This window comes from Vicugna pacos, chromosome 5 (assembly GCF_048564905.1).
Source record: "Vicugna pacos chromosome 5, VicPac4, whole genome shotgun sequence".
NCBI classification, from domain to species: Eukaryota; Metazoa; Chordata; class Mammalia; order Artiodactyla; family Camelidae; genus Vicugna; species Vicugna pacos.
Genome location: NC_132991.1, coordinates 4,128,903 through 4,154,357, shown reverse-complemented (window position 1 = coordinate 4,154,357; position 25,455 = coordinate 4,128,903). Strand labels below are relative to the sequence as shown.

General features: G+C 49.9%; 1 protein-coding gene and 1 long non-coding RNA gene across 2 annotated transcripts; one reads left to right on the top strand and one right to left on the bottom strand.

Annotated features, from left to right (window-relative positions):
• The first annotated feature begins 1,558 nt into the window (after positions 1 to 1,558).
• LOC140696316 (uncharacterized) lies at positions 1,559 to 5,605 on the top strand. Its single transcript, XR_012072468.1, has 2 exons — positions 1,559 to 1,621; positions 3,159 to 5,605. It is a non-coding gene; the product is annotated as an uncharacterized lncRNA (long non-coding RNA).
• ERCC3 (ERCC excision repair 3, TFIIH core complex helicase subunit) lies at positions 3,625 to 25,455 on the bottom strand. The gene is made up of 15 exons (XM_006196079.4): positions 25,357 to 25,455; positions 24,816 to 25,021; positions 23,735 to 23,971; positions 22,022 to 22,071; positions 21,469 to 21,604; positions 21,132 to 21,296; positions 20,498 to 20,702; positions 18,965 to 19,279; positions 16,181 to 16,365; positions 13,912 to 14,114; positions 11,376 to 11,472; positions 10,127 to 10,244; positions 7,960 to 8,078; positions 5,770 to 5,922; positions 3,625 to 4,093 (listed from the first exon to the last, which is right to left on the bottom strand). The coding sequence occupies exons 1-15, from the start codon at positions 25,382 to 25,384 to the stop codon at positions 3,962 to 3,964; spliced, it is 2,349 nt and encodes a 782-aa protein (XP_006196141.1). The 5' UTR covers positions 25,385 to 25,455; the 3' UTR covers positions 3,625 to 3,961.

The following is a 25,455-nucleotide window of genomic DNA, read 5'->3' as shown; positions in this document are numbered from 1 at the left end:
TTTTATTGATTCTAAATTTAATTCCACTGTGGTCACAGAACTTAGTATGCCATCTTTGTCTTTCCCTGCACAAAAATCCTCCTCTCTGGCTCCTTTTTTTTCTTTTAATCACTGATTTTAAGGAACTTGACTATGATGCACTTTGGTGTCTGAATTTCTTATGCTTGGGGTTCACTGAGTTTCTTGGAACTGGGGGTTTATAGTTTTAATCAGCCATCATTTCCTCAATCTTTTTTCCCCTAACTTCCCTTCTCCCTCTTCAGCCTCAAGGCCTCTGAATACATACCTATCAGCCACCCAGGCACGTGTACCTCACTGCTACTCTGTTTATTCTCTTTCATTTTCTCTGTTTCGCTTTGGACGTTAACATTGACGTGTTTTCAAGTTCACTAATATTTCCCCCAATGACACCTAATCTCCAAAATTCCCACTGTTTCAGTTATCGGTTATTTGGGGGAGAGGCTATAAAATTTTTAAACCATTAAGATCTGGCTCCCTTTTAAAAACAGTTCTGCCCTCACTCGCTCTCTCTCCTTTTGCATTTTACTAAGCAGAACAAAGAAATCAGGTAGCTCCTTGAACACTGTGCTTACAAATCTTCACAAATCCTGATCACAAAGTTCGTTAGACACATTCTGCTCTACATATAACTGCAGATGATAGTGCCACTCTGTTTTCTGCCCCTGTGTTAACAGAGATCCTCTTCCTTCAGCTTCCAGTAACAGGTTGTTCACTTCCTCCTAAGCATTCACGGGCAGTGTTCTCAAAGTGCAGATGTGCACTGATAGTCTCCTGAAGGCAGTTCAGGCATTCTCTAACATGTTTCTCCAAATCCTTTCAGCCTCTGGCCACTTTGTAGTTCCAAAGCTTTACTATATTTTTGAGTGTTTGTTACAACAGCATCCCACTGTTGGTACCAAAAGCTATGTATCAGTTATCTATTGCTACGTAACCATGGGCAGGCATGACCACTATCCATGGCCAGGACTTAGCAATTGATTCTTTTTTTAAAAAAGAGACATAAATAATACAGAAAAATATATTTTTTTAATTGTTGAAAATTTAAAATTTAGTGGCTTAACATGGCAACATTTATTATTTCACAGTTTCTGTGCATCAGGAACCCAGGGATCCAGCCCTTAGCCTGGTCCTCTGGTTCCAAGTCTCTCATAGGATACAGTCAAGGGGTAGGTGAGGGCTGTAGTCATCTCAGGCTCAAGCTGGGAGAAGCTGTTTCCAGGCTCACTCACAGGTTGTTGGCAAGATCCAGTCCATCAGTGGGCCACTGGACTGAGGCCCCCCCATCCATTCCCTGTCACGTGAGCCACTCCACTGGGCAGCTCACTTAGTCAGAGCAAGCAAACAAGAAACGTCAGAGAGGGCGGCAACAAGACTTCTCACTATAAGTAGTATTCCCTTGACTCTGCTTACCTGGTAATTTCTGACCGGACGTCAGACGCCGTGAGTTTGACCTCGCTGGTTGCTGGGCATCTTTGTGTCACAACAATCAGCTTTGTTCTGGAATGTGGTTAAGTTCCTTGGAAACAGCTGGATCCTTTTGGGACTTGCTTTAAACTTTGTTAGGACTGATGCAGCATTAGTTTGCATCCAACTTTCCACGGTACTGAAGCCAAACCCTGCTGAATACCCGCCCCCCCCCCACCAGATGCTCTGTGGATGACGAGGTTCTTGATTCTTGCTGGTGGGAACAGGAAGAGGCCAGGCCCTGGACAACCTCCCCCTCGTCCTTTCATGTGGCTCTTCCCCAGCTGTGGGCAGATTCTTTACATGCATGTCCTGACCAATGTTCCATGGAGGACTCAAGGGACCCCGAGCAGATCTCTGTACTTCTCTGTGCAGTTCTCCTACTTGGTGCTCTATCCTGTGAATTCCATCTGCCAGTTCTGGGAAAAGGCAGAGGGAGGTTTAACGGGGTAGACGGTTGCCAGTGAGCAGTTCAGTCACAGCTTCCTTAAGCTGGCAGGGTTACTGGGTTCCACTTAAGTCCATAAACTTTGGAGAGTCCAATTCAGTAGTCAGAGAGCACCTACTCTATGCCAGATATTGGGGGACAGGATGCAAATCTGTCCAATAACTGATAGGATACAAATGTAAACACCTCAAAGGAGAAAAAAAAGGACAGCATTAAGAACAGAGCACAGTAGAGGAAATCCTGTTAGGACAGGAGCTGGAGTTAGGCTTCCTGGAGATGATACCTCCATTTACTTTTACAGAACAAATAGGAATTTGTTACTTAGTGTCAAAAAAACTAACCCAGGTTTGGTAAGGAGAGTGTTTATCTGAAAGGGTTACTGCAAAGGGGGTGGGGGAGCAGGGCAGCTACTGCAAGAGGGAGAACACACTGACCCTAAGATCTGCAAGTTTCTCCAGGGTTAGGCAAAAAAGCCCCTCTTGTACAGGGAGGAGGAAGTAAGCTGAAGGAGGGTGTGAGGAAGTGGGGTGAATGCAGCAGCGTGTCAGACAGCAGATCAGATGTTGTTTTACCCTGAGACCAGCCTGCTCTCAGGAGCGGCTGCAGGCTGAGGCTGGGCCAAAATTCAGGGGCTGGGGGCAGGAGAGAATCTTAACCAAGGCTTGGTTAACAAGCATTTTGCTGCAGTTGATCAAGGGAATAAGCAATTCAGCTAATCACTTGAGGCAAAGAATGGGAATTTGGAAGGTATGCATTGGGTGTTGTCAGTAGCAAACAAGGAGGACGTCCGTCAGTCTTACCTCAGTCCTGTGGGGGGAGGTGCTTCTTGGCAGTAAGCTGTTCTCCAGAGCACAGAAGATGGGGGATTTCCTTAATAGTCCCTGTTTTCCAGAATCCCATGGCTTGGGTAAAATTCAACATTGTCCACAGACAGGTTAGAGAACAAGAAAATGGCAGCAACCTGGGCAAACAGGAAAATACAAGCAGTGCCTGGTGCTCACAGGGAACAGGGTGCTGCTGTGGAGTGGGGACGGCAGGGCCTCAGGTCTAGAGGCCGAGGAAGCACAGGCTTCCCTGGTCCCGGCTGCAGGAGCTGCTGCCTACCTGAACAAGCCACCTCAAACTAACAAGCCTTCCTTTGTGACCTGTGCCTCGTGTGCGCCCGTCCCCTGTGAAGCAGGCCTGCCTTGTGTGACCTTCCCCAACATCTTTCCTTTCATACCAGGGCTGCACAAGACAAGAGGACACTTTTCAGAGTAAAGGAAGCAGCTATGAAAGATCCAAGGCACTAAACCGCTATTAGAAGTGGAATCCAGCCTCCCGGGGACATCAGAAAGGTATCTGGGGGAGAAATGAGAGATCGTCCTCTCAGAGATATCGACCCCTGGGAGCTGTGTGCACTGTGGCTCCCTGAGGCGACGGCCTTTAGGGCACCAAGAGGACCACAGCTGTGGCCGTCGAGCACGCAACCCACCCCAGCCAAACGGCCTGGGCAGCACTGCAAACTGCTCGTGCCCCAACCTCCCCGGGGCCTCCCAGTCAACACTGGCAAGTCTCCCTTTGTCCTCCCCGAGGCCGGGCCCCACCTCGCTCCCCTGGTCCTGCCACCAGGTGGGCCCTGATGGAGGTCTGCCACTCAGATGTAAGCCAGGTCCACGGCCAGGCAGGGCACCATCTATAACGAAGAGTCGTTAAACGTCCCATTGCTGTTTATTCAGCAGAACGGTGAGATAAATACACCTTAAATATCACAAATTTTTATATACAGGAAGACCACTCCCCAACCAGCCTGAAAAGTGGTCTGAAAAGACCGGAGAATAGAGTCCCCCACTCCCACTTTTTTGAAACCCTGCTTGACCCATGAAGACGGAAGCAAGCTCCTGATGCATTGTCTTCAACACAGTCAACAGGGAACCTAGGTCAGTCTGACCAACGCCACCGGAAAGAACGTAGATGTGGAGGGATAAGGCTACATTTAAACCCCGTTCCAGTGTGGGTGCTGAGCCTTGCCCTCGGGACCTGCGGGTGTCACTTCCGGAAGCGCTTGAAGAGCGGGTGCACGTGCTTGGTGGCAGCCTTGCTGCGAGCCGAGTGGTACTCCATGTACACCGTGTCGTCGGCCCCAGACATGGAGCTCATGGTGCCGAAGCGCCGGGACACCTGCGGGGACCCGGCCCACTGTTAGTTTCCAAGGGGAAAGACTTTCCTCCTGTGACACTTACAACCACAACACACCTTACAAAATGTTTAAGTGTAATACATTTTATAACTTTTAAAATAATATTTACTACTTACTGCGTCTCCGGCACTGCTCTCCCGTTCTACTACATGTCTTAACTCACCCAGCCCTCACAACCATTATCATCCTCATCTTACAGGAGAGGAAACTAAGGCACAGAGAAATGAAGTGATGTGCCCAAGATCACACAAGTCTTAAAGAGATGGGGCCTGAACCCAAGTGCTCAACTTCAGCTTCCACAATGACACCCTGCCTCTCTCAGGACAAGGTCTAAACAGAATGTTTTAACAGCAAGGGAAGAAGTCCCTCAGAATCTGAGACCCTACCAAAAGGCTTTGAATCATGCGGAAACCCAGAAAGCCTGGGCTTGAATCTCAGCTCTATGTCGCACTGGGTGGCCTTGGGCAAATACTCAGTGTCTACATCTCAACGATCTCATCTGTCAGAAGGGGATAACCACAACTGCCTCGACTCCTGTGCTGTGAACAGAAATCCCACAAGTCCAGGGCTTGACCCAGAGCCTGGCACACCACTCACACCAGATTACAAGCGAAGGATGTAGACAGGCCCTGAAGCAATGCTTCCAACAGCCTGACCTCAGGGGACCCACTGTGATATGGAACTGAGCAGACGTCACCTTCAGATGCAGTCAGAAATAGGCAGTCTCCCTGGGGCTTCCGTGGAGAGGGCCCAGAAGGAGGTCCAGCCCCAACCCTGGGTTTAGGGGCCAGAAGGCCTCAGGCGCGGGGAGGAAGCCCCTCCTCAGGTGACACTGCTTCCTTCTCTCTTGTTCCAGCCACTGCTCTCCTTCTGGCTCTAAAACCAACCCAGTTTCAGAAGCCCCTGACTAAACTGTCCTTCTCTCCCTGGAAAGGCCTGAGAAGAACTCACAATGATCCTTTCACTAGTTACACCGTGTTATATCTGCCTGGCACACGGCTGGACCTCAGTAAGTATCTGCAGAATAAATGTGAAGTTGAGCATTTTCAGAAAACTCTGAAGTTTTCAAAACATGCACTAAAGCTGGGGAGGAGGGTATAGCTCAATGGTAGAGCATATGCTTAGCATGCATGAGGTCCTGGGTTCAATCCCCAGTCCCTCCTCTAAATAAATAAACCTAATTACCCCCACCTCAAAAAAAATTTTTTTAATGCACTGAAGCTGCAACATGACTTGATCCTCAACTCCATCCTACAGGTGGGAAGGCTCTCCATCTGTCACTGAGACGGAAACAGATGCAGTGACCCGCCCGGCAGAGAGAGGCAGCCCGGGTTCGTCAGGCTCCCGCCTGCAGCAGCCCCACAGAAAGCCAGCTGTGGGGTCAACATCCCAATGCTAATAAACATCGAATCAGGGACGTTACAAGGACAGAGCAGGGACCAGCAGAGGCCACTGTGGGCTCAGACACGTAAAACCAATGCACAGAAAAGCCATCAGGCGCTGTTTTTCTCTTACTCTCTTCTCTACAGTTTCCTGTGTTTTCCAAGTTAAAAAAAATCACACAGGTGCACATACACACAAAACTGGGCATGTGACCTGCGTCTAAGATCCTGTCCTCGGGGAGGCCTGACCCCTGGACCCTCAGCCGCTCACTCACCTGGCTGGACCTGGAGCCGAATTCCCCTGCCACCACCTCCTCCTCGGCATCCAGGTCGCTGGCGGCCAGGACCTTCTGTAGGAGCTGCTGTTGCTCCTCCTTCGTTGCAAATGCCAACTCCTCCTCCTCCATGCCAGCAAGCTTTGTGATCACCTGCAACGCAGAAACCTCTCGTCTTCCTGCCCTTGGCCCCATCCCGCCCTCTGCCAGGTCCACGTGCTCTGCTCACTTCCCTCGTGCTGGCCCCCGTGAGCAGGGAGCTCATGGTGGGGGGCTCCTCTCCAGCAGTCCAAGGCTAGCTCCAGGAGCCGCCTCTGACAAGGAACTTAGTTAACAACCGCAAGGCGGGAGAGGTCTCGGAAATTCTAGGGAAGTCTGCTGCCAACACAGAGCAGCAAAACGATCCCTTACAAACGATCGCCAGAGATCCTGGCAACCTCAAAACAGCCGTCTGTAGTCTTCCCGTCTGGCACCACGTGAGCGAAAGGCACAGCCTGCTGCCCTCCAAGTGGGTCTACAGCCCCTGGGCCAGGCGCCCAGGGCCTCCAGCTGGAGGGAGCCTTACAGCAGACAGAACGCTGAGGACACATCTATACATTTTTCTAAAAGAGCAAGGTAGCAGCGTGGTGGGGATGCGGTTTACATTTCCTTGGGGATAACTTCCCATGAGGCCTACCTATCCCTGCAGAAAGCTTGGGTTGATCGTATCAAGGGAACTTCCCCCTCTCCTCCAGTTCTTCTCGTAATTCGAATTAAAAGAAATTCCTAGAAGCAGCGACCTGGCTGAGCCCCTCAGGTGATCACAGATCTGGATGACAGATACAGGACACCTCTGCTCCGGCCCAGTCACCCCTCCTGGAACTCCAGGGGCATGATTCTGGGACCTCTCACCTGGCTGCTCTCAGCAGGCAGCCCTGAAGGCGAGGAAGGCAAAGGCAGCCCCAGCCAGCACACAACTACACGCTCAGGAACCTCCTGCCAAGCCCCCCTGCCGAGGGGCCCAGAGCACTTCCTGATCCGGGGCTTGTCTTACCCTCACGGCCCTCCCAGGAATCAGGAGGTGTGGATGCTGTGACCAGCACGAACATGTTACAGCCGGGTAAAAAGGTCACAATGAAACTCCTCCAAAAAACTGTTTCAAGTGTCCTGAACTAGAATTCCACACGAGAAGGCTGAGAAGCGTCACTGCCTTTGGCTAAAAGAGGAGGGGTCAGACAACCCTGTCCTCTTGTCTAAGGCTAATACAGGGAACTCATCTGTAAAAAGACACAATCTAAAGTATCTGAAAAGGCAGCCCACGGTCCTTCATAAATCAAGACTCGGGGTGAGGGGGTACAGCTCAGTGGTAGAGCACGTGCTTAACATGCACAAGGTCCTGGGTTCCATCCCCAGTACCTCCATTAAAAGTAAATAATAAAAAAATTAAATAAATAAACCTAATTACCCCCAAAAAAACCAAGAATAAATATTGATTGGAAAAAAAAGAACAAGGGAACCTACATGTTCAGAGATGCTCTTCCAATCCTGCTTCCAGCACCCTCCCTCACCCCTATAAACACAAATCCCACAACACAAAGCCTTTGGGACACTAAATCCTGACATTAACTTGCTACTTGTGTCAACAGGAAAGAAAGCAAATGCCTCAGCCAATGAAAAGCTGACCAAAGCTTTAGAATTTCCCGAATCACTAAAATACCAGATTTTCAGTATCCGGTGGCTTTGACATCTGGGATGCCCACTGGGGCCAGGCTCACCAGCCACCTGGAGGGGCCACCCCTGAGAAGTAACCCCGAGGGGCTCAGCCACAGCCCCTCGGCATATCCAGTCCCACCAGGCTAGCACATTCCCCACCAGCACGCAGTGTTCTTTTTATAAGACAGCTGGAAAGAGTTAACAAGCAGAGACGCCGCATGCCTGTGCTCCAGAGGCCCCATTCTCTTACCATCCACCAGGAGAAGCTGGAAGCAGGAGGGGACCCCCCAGTACTTTTCTCTCAAAGCCCCCAATCCCCAATTCACACAAGGACAAAGGGAGTCTGGGACTGGCGGGGCCCCTGGTCCCCTCATGTTCTGTGCCTGCCTGTCATCTGTATCTACTGCTTGTGTAGACAGTGGCCCCCACCTCTCCTGGAGGACTGGGTACCAAAAAAGCCTAGGTCCTACTCTGACCAGAGGCCAAAGGGATACGTACCTTAAAGCTATAGCCTTGATCCACCAGGAACCTCTGCCGCTTGGTGGAGTAAGCCATCTCCTGCGTGTCCTGAGACACCAGCGAGTAGAAGAAGGCGTTGTACTCCTCCGCGACCATCCCTGGGGGAGGGCGGGAAAGAGGACAACATCCGATGTCAGGACGCAGGAACTGAGGGGGCGGGGCTCAAAAGCGAGGACTGCAGTGGGGGAGCTCTGCGGTCAGAGGGGTCGCTGCCCTGACTCTGCACAGGGACCTCATCAAAATTAAAACACCATCCAGACAGTACGAAGACAGCCCCCAGAGTGGGAGAAAACATTCACACAGCACACAGCTGATACAGGATGTGCATCTAGGTTATGTGAAAATGGATCACAACTCAATAATGAAAAGACAACAACCCAATTGTAAAAAGAACTAAGAATCTGAAGAGGCATTCCTCTGAAGAAACAGAAGATTCACGTGCCAGTGAGCACAGGGAGAAAGCTCAGTATTATTAGTCCTCGGGGAAATGCAAATCAAGGTACCACCTGGCACACACTAGGATGGCCAGAATAAAAAAAAAGTGACTACAGCTGCTGTCAGGATATGGAGAAACTGAATCCGCATACAGTGCTGGTGAGAAGGTAAAATGGTGCAGCCACTTTGGAAACAAGTCTGGTGGTTTATTAAATTGTTAAACATGGAGTTTCTACATGACCCTGCAATCTCACTCCTAGATCTGTACCCGAGAGAGCTGAAAACCTATGTCCACACACAATCTGCACATGAATTTCCCAATAGCATTATTCTAAGAGCCAAAAAGTGGAAACAACCCACATCATCAGAGGAATGGATTTAAAAAAAGGTGGCATGTCCATGCAGTGGAACGTTACATGGCCATACAAAAGAATGAAGCATTAACACGTGCTACCACATGGTTAACCTTGTTACAAACATGCTAAGTGAAAGAAGCCAGTCACAGAAGACCCCAACAACATGATTCCACATATATAAAATGTCCAGAATGAACACACCTATGGAAACAAAAGTAGCTGAGTGGTTGCCTGGGGCTGCAGGCTGGGTGGCAGGAGAAAATGGTAAGGATTTCTTTTTGAGGGTGATGAGAATATCCTGAACATAAATTCCGTGGTGATGGTTACACAACCTTGTGACTAGACTAAAAGCCACTGAACTGTACACTTTCAATGGATCAATTGTATGGTATATGAATTATATCTCAACAAAGCTACTAAAAAAAAAAAAGCTCAGAGAGAAAACCTATTAACAAGAGAATTATCATAGAAAGTAGGAGAAAATACCATAGCCTATAAAACCCAATCTTTTAGAAACAAACCAAAAACCTGCTCTGCTTCACAGTTCAAATGCCAGTAAGTATCGATGCACTGCTTCTGACTTCAACTGTTTCCTCGTCTTACAAGAGCTCAGTGATGCAAAGAAAAGGGCCAAATATCTTACCTCAAATATTTTCTCTTTTTCCTCCCTTTCAGTCTCATTGAGATAAAACTGACATACAACACTGTCTAAGGTACACAGCATAATGATTTGACTTACATATATTATGGAATGATTACTCAGTAAGTTTAGTTAACATCCATCATTTCATATTAATATCAAAAGAAGAAATGAAAAAAAAAAGGTTTTTCCAGTGATGAGAACATTTAGAATTTACGCCTTGGCAACTTTCAAGTATAGCATACAGCGAGGTTAACTGTGTCACCCTGTGGGACTTTCTATGCCTCAGTACACATTTACCTTACAGCTGGAAGTCTCTGCCTCTGGAACACCTTCATCCAGCTCCCCCACTCCCAGACCCCCATCTCTGGTAACCACAAATCTGGTATCTTTTTCTGTAAGGTTTTGCTTTTTTGGTTTTTTTTTGTTGATTCCACATACAAGTATTTGTACCCCACACAGAGCTCAGAGTGTGAATTCCAGGCGGCTGCCATGGAGAACATCCACACACTCAGCCAACACGTGAGAAATCACCAGGGCCAAGGAGGTCCTCGGGGATCTCTGCTCTGGGACCCCCGCCCTTCAGAGTCTGCCAAGCCCCGGAGCACAAGCTTGCCCTCAGGAACACACAGGCAGCTTAGCCCTGCCCTCTTCCTGCCCAAAGCGGCTGGAAGGGAGAGGCCTCCTAGAGCAGAAGGGGGAAGACCGTCTTTACCTTTCTTGGCTCGGAGCACCCGCCCCAGCCTCTGGGCCTCCTGCCGCCGGGAGCCACCGTGAGAGGAGATCTGAATGAGAACGTTGGCTTCTGGCAGATCAAACGATGTGTCCCCCACCTACAGAAAACAAACAACTGGGAGTTTGGGAAGGTTTTCAAATATGAGATAAAAAGAGAAAAAAAAATCAACTAGCCTCAAATTTAAACGAGCTCTTTAAGTCATTTAGGAAAGCAGTAACGATCGTCTTCAGTCTGTGTCAGGGTCCTTCAGACACAGGCAGGCCTCCAGGCCCCAGTGTGCGCTCCTGAGAGCTGTCCTGAAGAAGCCAGGACAGGCTTCTCCTGGGCCCGGATGGGGCCTCTGGAGCACAGGCGTGCGGCATCTCTGTCTCAGCAACGCTCCTGGAGTGGGCTGCCAGGGGCCCAAAGGCAAGAAGCCTTATCTCTCTGTTGAGTGATTCTTATTTTTGGCTACAGAAATAGGTCTGCACTAAACCATCCACAGTCTTAACTGGAGGCCACTAAGGCCGGCAGCATGCGTGAGGCACGTGACCTGGTAGCAGCCACAGCCTGCAGTGGGCTGGATTCTGGCCCAGGGTAGCTGCCTTAGCAGAGGAGGGGATCCAACCATCAAGGTTCCCAGATGCAGAAACCAAAGCTTGGCACTTACTGACCCAACCATGATCACTTTATAAGAAACCAGGCTTCCAGGGGGTTCTAACCTGAATATTGTTCTAAACTGTTTGGCCACCACCTCTACCTGCAAATTAAAACGATCACCAAGCCGGGCCTATGTGAGTCTGCACTGCGGTTACACTCCCTACCCACCAGCAAGGCCCTCCAGGAGCTGGGACAAAGGCTGCCCACCATCCCCAGGACTCCCCAAAGCCACAAAGAGGACATCATCCAAATGCCTACTTTTGCCAGAGTAGGCGACGAACGTTTTCCTTTGTCTAAAGAAAATACAACTTAAAATCCCTGTATCCCAAAAACAGATGGGAGAAACTTTCGTCAAGCAAAAGGACTTTATAGATTACACAGCCCTTGAGTTAGGAGTACAGATTATGCACATTAAAATCCTTAATCTGCTTCTCCCACTACCTGGCAGGCAACATCCTCCTGCCTCCAGACACTGGACACGTGGGACTGAAAACTGACACAGAAAGTTCCTTCAACAAACACCAATTCACTGTACAGAAGTCACCCAGTGTCCCCCAGAGGCCCTGGGGTTGCCACATGCCACACAGACCTTGGATATGAAGATGGTGTTGATCTTGGGGTTATGTTTGAAATTCTGGAGAATCTGCATCCGTTCTCCCTGGGACGTAGGCCCATAGATATAAGGTCTAGAGAAGGACAAAGCAGTGTTAGGAAAACCATGAAATCCCTCCTCGGTGGTCCTGACAGCATGGCACAGAGCAAGGGGGTTCCTGCAAGGCTGCTCTCCCAGAAAGCCCTCTGTCGGGCGAGAGTATCAGGAGGAGACCAAAAAACTGAGTGGCTACAGGCCCTCCCACTTGGCTTCCAACACATACACGCACGCACGCACGCACGCACGCACACATATCACCCTCCGCGGTGCAGGCAGCCCCTCTCCCCAGGGCTTCCTCCTGCACTTCCCTGGTTTTGGACTCTGCTCCTTCCTGCTTCAACATCTCTCGCTCCAAGCTCAGTGACTCAACAAGACAAAACACCCCCTCATGAAGCCCAATGGGAGTGGCCAAGAAAACACTGCTATTTTCAAACAAAAGTGTGGAGGCAACTGTTTTCCTGATGACACAGGCATTCTCCAAGAAAAAAGAGCCCCTTCCAGACTTTTCCCCACTGACCTCCTGTAACACTAAGTTCAAAACTTGCCTCTTCAGTTCCCAGCTGTCTACCAAGAGGCACAAGCCTGTCTGACAACCTCACTGGTTATCACCTCCTGGCACCTGCCAAGGCCATTCCTCTGCTTTTCTCGTAACGACCTGGTTTTTGTAGTTTCCAAAGGGTCAGTAGTGACAGTGATGACAATGATGACAAGGACGTGGAGGAGGTGGAGAAAGAGGTGGAGATGGATGGAGGTGGAAATGGAGGAGGAAGAGGATGGATGGAGGTGGAGGAGAAGGTGGAGGTGGAAAAGGGAGAAGGGTGGAGGTGGAGGAGGAGGTGGAGGTGTGTGGAGGTGGAAGAGGTGGAGGAGGTGACGGTGGAGGAGATGGTGGAGGAGGTGGAAGAGGGTGGAGGTGGATGGAGGTGGAGGAAGAGGTGGAGATGGGTGGAGGTGGATGGAGGTGGAGGAGGCAGAGGTGGATGGAGATGGAGGAGGAGGTGGTGGAAGAGGAGGAGGAGGTGGATGGAGGTGGAGGAAGAGATGGAGGAAGAGGTGGAGGTGGATATGGAGGAGGAGGTGGAGGAGGAGGAGGGAGGAGGATGGAGGATGGAGTACTGGTAAGGATTCCACTAGGGAAAGAAAGTAAAAGGGAACTGAGAGATTGCCTGATGGGTCTGACCCTTTTGAGACAGAGTTTACTACTGCATTAAGAGTCTGAAATGGAGTAATTATTAAGTATATAGAAAACCAAGCAAAAGTAATGGAGAGGCAATTATTAACTCCAGGAAAAACAAATGTTAACAAAAAAGAAAATATAATCATAGTACACTATATGCCTTGGCTTGAACGATACTTATTATTCAGTCAAAACAATGTAACACTGAATACTAACTTAACCAAGAACGTATTGGGAGGATGGAGTGGGAGGCTGGAGCAGCATATGTCAGAGAGTTAAATCCTCAATGCCCATGGTAGGAAGTTAATAGGCAATTTCTACAATTAATAGAAATAATTAATAATCAAGTATAGATTAATAATTAATAGTCAATCTACAGTTAATAATCAAGAAACTACTATATAAATTATTACTCAGAAATAGGAAGGTAAAGAGAGAAGAGCTGAAAGTGGCTATCTCAGGGGAACAGGAACTGTGGATGAGAAGAGAGGTGCAAGGAATTGCTTATTTTCATAATAACCTATGTTACTTTCATAAAAAGTAAAATCTTCCCTAAATTTAAAAAAAGGTACAATTGTAGAAATTTGAGAAATGTAATCTTCCCGTGTCTCAGTTTTCTCATCTATAAAATAGGAACAATAGAGTGACTTCATAAGGCCGAAGTGACGACTGAAGAGAAGCTGGTCTGTCTCCATCCCAACCCCACAGACATGAATCAAGGCCCATCTTCACAGAGGGCCCTGCCTCCTGCAGCACTCACGGCACCCGAAGCCCCGTGTATCTGTAGAAGGAAGCACAGGCCTCTTTCTCCCTACTTGGCAGGGGATTTACAATAGCCAGGTTTTAGGCACAAGTATCTCGGCGGGGCTGTAGGCTAAGCAGGACTCTGGTGGGTGTTTTCTAAGCACCTCCTTCTAGATGCCGGGCCACATCTGGGATGCCCTGCGTCCCTGGCCCCTGGCCACACAGTCTGACCTCGTCTCCAGCCACCATGCCCACTTGGCCTGATACTCCAGATGCCAACCATGCTTATGTTTGGAGCCCAGCTCCAAAGCAGCAGGACTCTAGCCTCAGCCCCCTGGGGGCTCACTGTGACCAGACTCCCTTTTCTATACGCTCCAGCCTCTGACTCCGACCACATGCCCCTCTGTCTCACCTGGTCCCTGCGACTACAGACCTAGACCTTGAGATCCCAAGAAGTCCCTGAGAGCTTCAAGGGCAAAACTGGCACCTTCTGTACTCTCACAGGGGAAGATAAACTGGCTTTGGAAGCAACCCTAACTTTTGCATTCTTACTTGTTCAGCCGAATGGCATATTCCTTCAGGGCAAACACGTTGTCAGCAAAGACAATAATCTTGTCATTCCTTCTCTCGTGAAACTTGATCAGAAACTGGCAAGCTCTGAATTTGTTGGGGTTCATGGTGTACAGCAAGATTCGTTTCTTTGTTTTGATTGCCACATACTCCCGGTAAAATTCAGGTGACATTGGACACCAAACCTGTGATACAGAGAGAATCAGGGCTCAGTATGCAAGTTTAAACATCACACAATTAGAAACTTCAGCAAATTAGCTTTCAAACAAATCAAGATAAAACCAATGGTATGTGAATTACATCTCAGTAACACTAGAAACACACACACACACACAAAACAAACAAAATCTAATACCCAGTGTGGAACCAGGACACTCTCACATGTTAGTCACTTAACAAAGATTTTTAAACATATCGATAACCAGGGAATTATTTTCACACCAGCTCCAAGTGAGGACAATCAGATTCTTACCAGTGGTGCATTTCACAGAGTATGCACCACAAATGCCCAATAAACATACGAAAACACACTCAACATCGTTAGTAAACGTGAAAACACAAATTAAGACCCTTAAAAAAATACCATGTCACACTTACAAGGTTAGCAAAAAATTAAAAGAAAAAAAATCTCCATATTAGGTGTTGGAGACGTGGAGCAGTCTCAATCACCCAATGAGAGCTCACGGGCACAGCCACCGTGGCAAACAGAGGTTTTCACAACACGACTAGTGAACACCTAGAAAGCCCTTGTCCCAGCAATGCTAATTGTGAAGGTATCTGCCAGAGAAGTGGCCTTCAAACCTGAGACCCTTTACATCACAAACTAAACATTTACACACACAAACATGGTTTTACAAAACAATACGCATGACACATTCTGGTAGATTCTATTCTATCCTGGTCATGACCCACTGCAGTGATGTCACCATCTGCTACAGGGTCACAGTCCACAGTCTGGACAATGCTGCTTTAGAAAATCTCTAACACAAAAGCCCCAGGAAATGGAAAATACATTTTAAAAAAAAATTTGCAGCAATACTGCCCTAACAGCAAAAAACTAAGCTCCAAATTCATAGAAAACAAACCAGTGGCTGCCTAGGGCTGGGCGTCAAAGCAGGGTATTGCTAACAGGCACAAGGGAACTTTGGGTGGGTGGAATGTTCTAAAGGTGGGCTTGGGGTACAGCTCCACAACTCTTTACATTTACTAAAATCACAGAAGTTACAAATCACAATATCCACTTACAACAGGTGAAAGTTATGGAACATAAACTATACTTCGATAAAGCTGTAAAAAAAACAACCAGCTTAGCAACCCAAATGTCTGTCAACATTAGAGAATATTTTTATTTTCACTGCTTTATAATATTCCATTACCTACCAAACTGTGGTATATCTGTACAATGGAATACCAGAGAGGAACTCAAAGGAACGAACTACAGCTACACCTATCATTGAAAAACAATGCCTTATGCAAGGAATAAAAATACTAAGCAAAAGACAGAAGTCATACAAGAACACATGTAACCTGATTTCATCTGCATATACATAAAGATTTTTTTTAAAGCAAAGCTAAACAACAAATATTTAGGGAAATATACGTAGGAAGTAAAATAATAATATCAAGACAGTGATAAACCTAACCTTCAAGACGTGGTCACCCTGGCCTCACACTCAAGTTTACTCAAGAATCCCATCAGCCCTTGGAGGACAGAGCCCACCCAACTCCAGCCAGGGAGCAACGGTCATGTTACAGTCAAAAAGGATTTCTGCTATTGTCCCTTCTGAGAAGACTCACCCTTTAACAAGACTTACCTTTGGCACCTGTGCAGGTATTCATTACAGAACAATATTGAAAAAATGTGTTCTGAGAAATAAAATGATCAGGGCCCACATGTGCCTTCTGGGGGCAGGAGAACCCAGAGGCTTTGGCACTGGGGGTGGCCTGTGGGCTGCCCATGCAGGGCCACCAAGCATCCCTCAGGGAGAGGCAGGGCAGGATGACCCTGAGGTCCCAGCTCCCAGAAAGGAGGTGAAGCAGGGACTCTGGGGCCCACCCGGCCTCAGGGATCCTCCCGCTGCCACCACCTCCTGCGCCCCGGAGGTGGGAGCTGGCAGACACCGCCCAGCCCACAGGGGATGGAGGAGGGTGAGGGGATGGCACTTCTGCGCAGGGCCTGACCTGTGTACTGCCCACAAGGAGCTGACCCGACCCCCACCCCTCGAACCCCAGAGACCACGGGGCGGGGTACCTCAGCGCACTGGACTTTGGCGATGTAGCCATTGTTCTGCAGCTCCATCCAGTTGGCTTCATAGAGCTTGGGCCCAATCAGGAAATTCAAGTCCACAATCTTGTCGTCTTCCCGGACGAGGGTGGCGGTCAAGCCGAGCTTGCAGTGGGCCTGCACGATGGTCAGCACCCGCCGGAACATCTTGGCTGAGGAGACAATTGGTGTGCTCCTGCTACCCCTGCTCCAAGCGCTCGGGGTCCCACAGACAACCTGGACTCAACCCTGGCCCATGACCCCACAGGGGCTCACCCCGGGCTCCTGGATCAGGAGCCTAGCCCTACACAAGGAAGGCTCAGCGAGAACACTTAATTGTCACTTCTAGACCTGTTCAAAAGGAGGGTGAAGGAGAATGGGGGGGAGAGATAACCCAGGGGAAGCGCCAAGTTAGCAAACCCCAGTACTCTCCCCACCTCAGCTCAGCTGTTGATCTGAAACATGATCTACGACACTTGAAATGCCACCAAGTTCCACATTATACCAGAACTTGTTCACCATGAAACTCGTGCCTCGGTTACCAGGAAGACAGCGGGGCAGCTGGTGAGTCAGAGGAAGGAAAGGAGCCAGGTCTGCTCCACTTCCCATCACCTCCCCATAAACCAAGGAGGAAACAGGGAGCGAGGGGACCCCAGGCTCCACTCCCCTTTCCAGGGGCCCCCCTCCAGAGTCTCTGATTGGACTCATCCTGGCTAACTAGCAACTTCTTCTGCCTTCCTTTTTTTGAATGCTACAATTCTGACTGATCAAATTAAATTAAACAAACACATAAAAGGGTATGAGACACTCATTTTTTAAAAATCCATGTATGGGTTTTTCCACGGGCTCATCTTTTAAAAATTTTAATACTCGGAATGAAGGTTAAAATGTTCATTAAGTCATACTTATTTTGTATTACAATGAAAGGTAAGGTTAGCGGTACTTCAGAAACAGACATGACAATCTCAGGCAAAGAGAGGGCTGACTTCAACAAATCACAAACCAAACACATAAGAACAGCAAAATAACGGAGGGCTGTCTAACTCCAAGCAAACATCCAGGTTTTACAGAGTTTCACACACACTTGGAAAACAAACAAACAAAAAACCGGGGTCAGGGTGACCTCCAAGGACTATGCCGGCTCCAAAAAAGGGTAGCTAAGGCCCCCAGACCAGGTTCCCCACGTCAGAAGGATAAAGCAGCCAAGGCAATGGAGACACCAACCTAGCATGGGCTCCCAGGAGGCTGCACTGGGGACCGCCCAGGGGCACGTCCACTCAAAGTACGCACAAGTCAGGACCCTGTCTAGACACTCCGCAGCCAGAAACGAGCCCTCCCCGGGGCCTCTGCCCTGCAAACAGGTCACGTCCCACTGTCAGCACCACAGCTGTCACACGTTTGATGAAGCATATGGCTCAGTAAGTTTTTACATTGGCCCCACCTGAGGAACCACCCAGAACAAGATACGTATGTTCGGAGCACCCAGAAGTTTCACCTCTGACCCCTCCAGTCCACAGCAGCTCTCGCGCCCCAGGGGAGCCTGACTCCACTTCAGTCGTCAGACAGCACGTCTGCCCCCTTTGCTCAGCTTCCTGCAAGTGGGATCACAGTACGAGCTTCTGCATGTGGCTCGTTTCACTGGACATCACGATACGGCTGTCATCTGACATTTACACACGTGGTTCTTTGACTGTCCCTCCCACTTTGTCTCTGGTGCCAAGCATAGTGCCCAGTACTTAATGGGCTCTCAATAAACACTTGTTGAAACAATGACAGTGACACAGTCCCTCACATGCAGGAAGCACTTAACATGTGCGAGTACTGTAAGGAGAATGTCTTACTAATACAGTGACCTAACAGGAATCCTTTCGGAAGATCTGTAAGAGAATGTAGCAGTCTTCATCTTCCGAGATAAACCTAAATCTTCCAAAGATTTCTCATCCTTCCCAATCTGAAGTGCTAAATGTTTAACAGCAGGGTCTTACTCTGCTTCGCTAGAACTTCCTATTTAACATCCGCTCTCTGGCCCAGTGAGAACGGCCAGGCCATGGGGCTCACCAGGCCTGAACTCAAAACCCTTTAGAGATGTTTGGGTTCCCTCTTTTACCTAAACAAACTGATCCAGTGAGCCGAGGAGAGCCTGGGACTGAGATCCAGGCTGGAAAGGAACATCAACATGTACTAAATACATCCTCGAGCAGAAAGCCTCCAGCCTTCCCAGGCTCCAAACACAGCCTCTAACTAAACTGCTACAAAGCAATGCCAAACTCACCAATAGGAAATGACTCTCTACATCATCAATTTACAATCCAAATTACATCAATACGGCTGTTTAAGAGAAGAACTGCCTGGAATACTTGGAAAAGGAGGGCTTCTATAATATATTAAGGATCAATACTCTTCAAGTAAAACAGACAGTGCAAGGACTTTTTTGTGCTCCTAGTCCAATTTTCACAGGACCAGTGAAAAAAAAATAAAAAGGAGGGGGGAGGGTTAAGGGTAAGCTGAGCTTCAACAGTTAAGATGAAGGGAGGAAGAAAATTACATTTTCTAACTGAGGACGCTGGGCCAGCGATGAGGGACGCTGCCAGTGCGTACACCCATCCGCCACTAACCCCGCCCCACACGTGCTTATGACTTATTTAAAAGCTTCACGGAGCAAGTCTTTCCAGCAAGATGGGTACACTACACACCAGCCCCCCTTGGCCCAGGAACTGGAAGTCAATCTCTGTCTGTACAACGAGTGGGCAGCTCAGTGCTCGGCCTGCTTACCCGGGATGGTGTGCACTTCGTCCAGGATCATGAGGCCCCACTCCTGCGTTCTGAGCCACTCCATGACTCGCTCAGCCTCCCAGGACCTCTTGGTGGTGTGGCCCAGCATGGAGTAGGTGCTGATGGCGACGGAGCAGCCAATGGGCTTGTCCTTGGCGTCAGAGGTGAAGCGGCAGATCTGACTGTCGTCGATGGTGGACCACATCTTGAACTGGGCCTTCCACTGCTCCACAGACACCGCCGAGTTGCCCAGCACCAGACAGCGCTTTCGGACCGTGCACGCAGCAGTCACGCCCACCAGGGACTTCCCGGCACCTTTGAGGACCCAGAGGGCAACCCCCAGGTCGAAAAGAAGGACAGGGCAGACAGAAGGACTTGTCAGCACGAGTCTGGCCAGAATTCCTTGTCATGACCCTCACAGCTAATGTTATGAAGGCAGTTACTGCTCAAAACCTCTCTTTTCTTCTTTATAAAAAGAAGGCACACCCGCTTCACACACACACGTGAAAATTAAGACAAGTGCCAGGCCCTATTAAAGCATTTTACACACATGTTGTTTAAATGCTGAAAGACAACATTTGTCCTAACAAGCCACTCCCCTACTTCTGCTGCTTTAAACGTGGGCAAACTAAAGCCCAGGTGTAAGGTCCCCAAGGCCGTGGGAGAGCAGTGCCGCTGGGGTCCCGAGTGTCTAACCCAGAGACTACTTAGGGGAGGGGCTCAGTAAAGACAGCGAATACGGCTCCACCACAAACTGGCCTGAGAACTCGGGAGTGCACTACGTGTGAGCAGCACCAGCAGAGACACAGGAAGGTGAGACTCCGGGAGCTTCTGAGATTACTGATATCCACCATTTGAAGATCCAGATTAAAAGTCAGGCTAGTCTTTGAAACAGCCATTCTTCTCTACCAGGGACGTGCATCAAAATAACCCATGGAGCTTTAAAAAAAAATCTGAAGTACAGGCCCTGGAGATTCTGCCTTTTTAAGTCCAGGGGTAGGACCCCCAGCTGAGTCGATTGTGACCTCTGGCCAACAACCTAGGCCAGACCTGACACACCTTAGGACAAATGGTACCAGACAGGTGCACAGGGCTGCTCCTGCCCTCTCTCGGACATGCACACTAGAATAGGGAGCCTAGGAACAAACAGAGCTTCTGAGCTAGGTAACCTCCAAATACACACAACTCACAGGACTGACTGCAAAGAACCAGTCTCTAACCCTGCTACATAAACCAGCACCCTTCCCCATGACACTGTCTTTCTTCACTGCCCAAGATTTCGTACACGGCCTGGCTGGTTTTTTACTGTCAGTCTGTCCCCTACCAGAATGGGCCCCATCATGTCCCCATCATACCAGCGCTCCGCATGGAACAAGCCCTCAAGTGTCTGTCAAGTCAGGAATTGGGTAGCCACCTGACCTGGGCTGGTCCCTGACCAGCTGTGACCCAGGGAAAGGCGCTCCGGAGAGCATAAGCTAGCGGGCACACCAGACTGAGCAGTCTGGCCGTGTTCTGCCTTCAGGAGTCACTCACCACAAGGAAGAACAATGACCCCTGAACGCGCACGCCCGTTCCCAAACATCTTCCGCAAGCTCTTCTCCTGATACGGCCTCAGGACAGCAGTGGGCTTCAGGTCAATGTTGATGTCAGGGTTGATGGAATCATTCCGGAAGTCGTATTCTGCCAACAGCGGGTACTCCAGGTGGATGCACCGTTTCTGGAGTTCCTCAATCATTTCCTGAAGAGTGAGCACCAGGGAGGTTTTACACTCTTATTAACTCCAAAGCGTACTCAAAAACGGCACAAGTTCTAAGGGGCCTAATGATTAAAAAAAAAGTTTACCTAGACTTCTGCAATTTCAGATCTGGCCTGATAACAGCTGGGTTAAAGCACAGAAAAGCACCCCAAACTAAGAACATGGACAAAACTGAATCCAGTCGGCCACCAAAAATGCCCCTCAGGCACTGTGAACACTGACCCACCAGCCTGAGGAACAGGACACTGAGATCTAACCCCATCAGGAAGACCGATGCTAAGTGCACAGACACCAACATCAGGGGACAGATGGGGAGCTGTTCTCTCACACAGACCAAACAGCCCACACAGGGTCAGACCAGCCACTGACACCTGCTTAGACAGGGAACCAGGATGGCATACATTCACTCACCTGCTTGACTTCAAAAGACACTGTCTGTGTCTCTTCTTCTTCCTCTTCATCCTTGTCCATTTGCTCATAGAAGTCAAAAAGGTCCGTGGGGATGTCAGATTTACCCTGTGGGTCTGTCGCCCGGGAAGTGGAGGGCCCCCCGCTGCCCTCAGCCGTCTTTGCAATCTGTAGGAGGAAGGTGGGAAATGCACTGGCACAAAACATTTAAGCCTGCTGTGAGCAAGCAACAGCCAAGGTTGAAAGGAGACTGCAGGACTCCTAGGCTGCAGGTGCTGGGCCTGACAGAACTAAAATCCTCAGTGCCCTCAGCCCAGGGGTGACACTGGGGCCCACGTACGGCAGACTTGCTGGTGAAGGTCTCTGTGATGACTTCGGTGGCCTCCCCCTCAGCGTTCCTCAGGCGGCATTCCCGGATCACTGGGTCCTGGAGGAGATGCTGGATGACGTCAGGGTGAGAGCTTTCGACAAAGTACCTACAGGAGGGGAGGGAGGAGGACCAGCACACTGTTTTCAGAAGGTCCCACTGCACATTCTACCAGAGGGTCTGGAGACAGTGGCCTCACATATCCCTCTACTCTCTCACTGTCCCCCAACCCTGCTGCCAAGTCTGAGCACTGAGCCAGTGGCCGTGATGTAACACACAAGGGTTGTAGGCAAAGCCCTGCTCTGAAGACAAACTGGCGGGATCTGAACCCAGCTCCACTGCTCAGGGGAACACAGTGGTTGGTGAACGAGTTTCCCATTTCGGCCACATCACTCCACTACTCTTCCTACCCGCTGATCCCTGCTCTGTTAGCGCGTAGCAGACAGCCTACAAACGGCCGCTCCCCGCCACCCAGCCTGCAGAGGGTGAAGGTGCCTTGGACGGGCCCGTCACAGGGCCCTTTTACCTGTTGTGCTTCAGGACCAGCTTGACTTTCCCGTAGCTGACAGTGCACAACTGCAAGGAGCGACAGCATCACACGGGCAAAGTTAGCAACATGCAGCTCACTGAGAACACGGTCGCTCCCGGCTCCTCCCACTACCCATCCACCAAGTGTTTACTCGAATTCAGGGAAGTCCCCTTTGCCATCCAAAAGGGTCCAGATCTGCGTAAGTTGAGCCTTTTCTACGAGCCTCTGCTTGAGAGCAAAACCTCCCTTCCTCTTGCCTGGCTATCTCTGATGCACATCCCTCAATCTATAAAAATGCTGCTTAAAATCTTTTATTTTCCTTTTCCCTTCCTTCTCCATGCCCAAAGGCCCCATCCTAACCCAGAAGTTCCTTCTGCTGCATCACTATGACCAGAGCTCCCAGCACAAGGCTGGCACAGAGTACATGTTCACTGCTGCGTAAATGAAACACGAAGCCTCCTGGCCTCCTGACCAATGTTTCTATTTCCCCAACTAGAAGAAAGCTTCCAGATGGCAGAAAATCCTCCCAGGATGGAGTGCAGCAGAGGCTGTGCAGTGGCCACGAAGGTTCACAATGCAGATCTCGGGCTCCTGCCCGCCTCCACTGCTGCCCTCCCGGACCCAGCACCACAATGACCAATCCCCGCATTCCTGCAGGTAGCCCCCAGCCGAGACTGAGAACAGCCCGGTTACCGACACAGGCTCACCCCAGAGAGGTGCCAGCCCTTCTCCCCAGGCACCCTGTCACATCAGAGAGAGAGACGGTTCTCTCCAGGGCTCCTGCCAGCTTCTCTGAGATTGGACTCACTGTGGTACTGGATGCCTGTGGCACTTACCTGCTACTCCAGTTTTAGGGGTCCGAACCCCACTTCCTGTAGATCAGCAGAGGGCAATGAAAGCCACTGTCCATCCCTTTGGGATAGCTGTCACCAACTCTCAGAACAAAGCCAAGCACACTCATGTGCTCCTCACATGGAACCTGTCCACTTCGACATCTGAGGTCATTTTTAACTTTTCCTACCGGAAGTTGTTGACTACTGGTCTCATGCCAGTACTCAGGCAGTATTAGACTATACCAGTCTGCCTAGGCTGCCACACAGAACAGAGCAGCCTGAGCTGTTTAATGACAGAAACTTATTTATACAAGTCCACAATCACAATGCCAGCAATTCCATTTGTAGTGAAGGTTCTCTCCGTGGCTTTAGAGGGCTACCATCTCACTGTGTGCTCACATTACCTCTTCCTCATGCAGATGCAAAGAGAAAGAGCATGCACAAGCCTTCTGGTTTCCTGTCCTATACAGAACTAATTTATCCTACTGGCCCCACTCTTATAACCACATTTCACTTTAATTTCTTCCTGACTCCAAATACAATCACCTCAGGGGGTGGGGCCCCAACACACAAACTCTGGAGGGGGCATATTTCTATCTATAACACCATTCACTTTGGGCTGTATTCCCAAATAACCCTGGCCAGAACGGGCCTGAATTTGTAACCCCACTGTGTTAGCACCCACTGGCTAAGAGCAGTGCACGAGAAGTGTGGCCCTAGCAGGGACAGCAGCTGGGGTAATCGGTGTTCAAGCCCCCAACGCTGGATCTGAATGCGGCATTTCTGTGACTGCCGCAGGGTAACAACGTTTAGCACCCGGCCCCCCTATTACTACATCAAGAAGGCAGGCGCAAGTGCCAGCCGTAGCCCCACTCGCCTTAATAAACTGAATAATTCCGTCAGGGACTCCTGTCTTGCTGAGCTTCCTGAGGTACTCAGTGATGTCGCTGGTCTGCAGCCCCACGCTGACAGCTGCATACAGCGAGTAGGCAGTCAGCTTGTACTCGTGCACGTGGGTTGGTCGGCACACCGGCTCTGCAATGGCCACCAGGAAGTCTTGGGCATATTTGTAAACTGGAGAGAAGGCTTCTAAGAAGATGTGGCCATCGGGAGCCTGACAAACAGCAAATGGGCACAAGAGACAAGGAGAATAATGAGCTGCAGAGACCATTCGACTCCTTCCAGTATCATTACCTAGGAAGGATAAGCTGCCCCCAGAGTGATCTTTAAGCTAACCAACACCAGGGATATTTTGGGGGGTTGTTTAATTCTTTTTTCTTTAATTGAAGTATAGTTGATTTACAATGTTGTGTTAGTTTCTGGTGTACAGCCCAGTGATGCAGTTACACATATATGTTTTTCATATTCTTTTTTATTACAGCTATTGAATATAGTTCCCTGTGCTATACAGTAGGACCTTGTTGTTCACATATTTTGTATACAGTAGTTCAGCCAAACTGTGGAATCTGTTACTTTAAACAGATACAAGCTCTAGAGAGAACAGAAGAAAAGGTTTCCAAAGTCAGCAACTGCTCCCCACTAGTCTTCATAGGAAAAGCCCACCTCACTCGCTATCCATCTCGCTGGACTTCAGACGAACTTAGAATGTTAATTACAAAGTTGAGCGAAAAGAGCTGCCTACCTAATGTCTCAAGTTAATTTTTTTAATGGGGAATTTAAATGTTGCATAAGAAACGTTATTTACTTTTTAGATAAAAGTTATTTCCAAACATGTGGAAGAACTGGAGACGAAAGGGGAGTTAGGGGAGGGGTCAGAGAGAAAGGAAACCCAGGTCTAGCCGGCCGTGGGTTTGAGAACATGCCCATTCCTACCCCGGGCCATTTTCAAACCGCGTCTAGGAGAGCTCTCTCCCAGCCGGCTCTGAAGCGCACGACCCTGCATTTCGATGTGGGCTCCGCCAACTGCGGGGCCCGGCCCAGGCGGAGGGGGTGCTTACCACCCAGAGGGGCCGGGAGCTGTGGTCGTCCTTCAGCGGCATCTGCAGCCTGTAGTCCTTGGCTCCATATTCATCCACTTTGGTGCCGGACTCATCCACCTGCTTCCCGGCCGCTGAGGGAACCGCTTCCTGAGACTCGTTCCCAGGGGCGTCGTCTTCCTCTTCTTCCTCATCCTCGTAGTGCCGCTTCTTGGACTTTTTCTTATCTGCAGACACGGACACAGAAGTGAGCCCCGCAGGAGCCCCGGGATCCCCCTGCACTGACTAGGCGCCTCTCGGGGGAGCCCGGCAGCAGCCGGATGTCCCCAGCGCCGAGCGCCCCTGGCACAGGGCCACCTGCGCGCCGCGGGCGTGCTCTCCCTCAATCGCTGCCCACCCGGCCCGGGGCGCAGGCTGCCCGAAGGCCAGGGGTCGCCCCCCGCCCGGCGGCCCGTCCGGACAGCGAGGTCGACCGCCGCCAAGAAGCCCGGAGCGGCTACCACACAGGACGACGGGGACGGCGGGCGCAGGCAGCCCCCAGTGTGCCCGCGCCACGTCTCACCGCGGTCCCCCCGGTCTCTTTTGCCCATGGCGGCGTCGGGACCACACAGCCTGAGCCGCCGGCTCAGTGAGGCGGCTGCGCTCTCCGGGACTTCTGGTT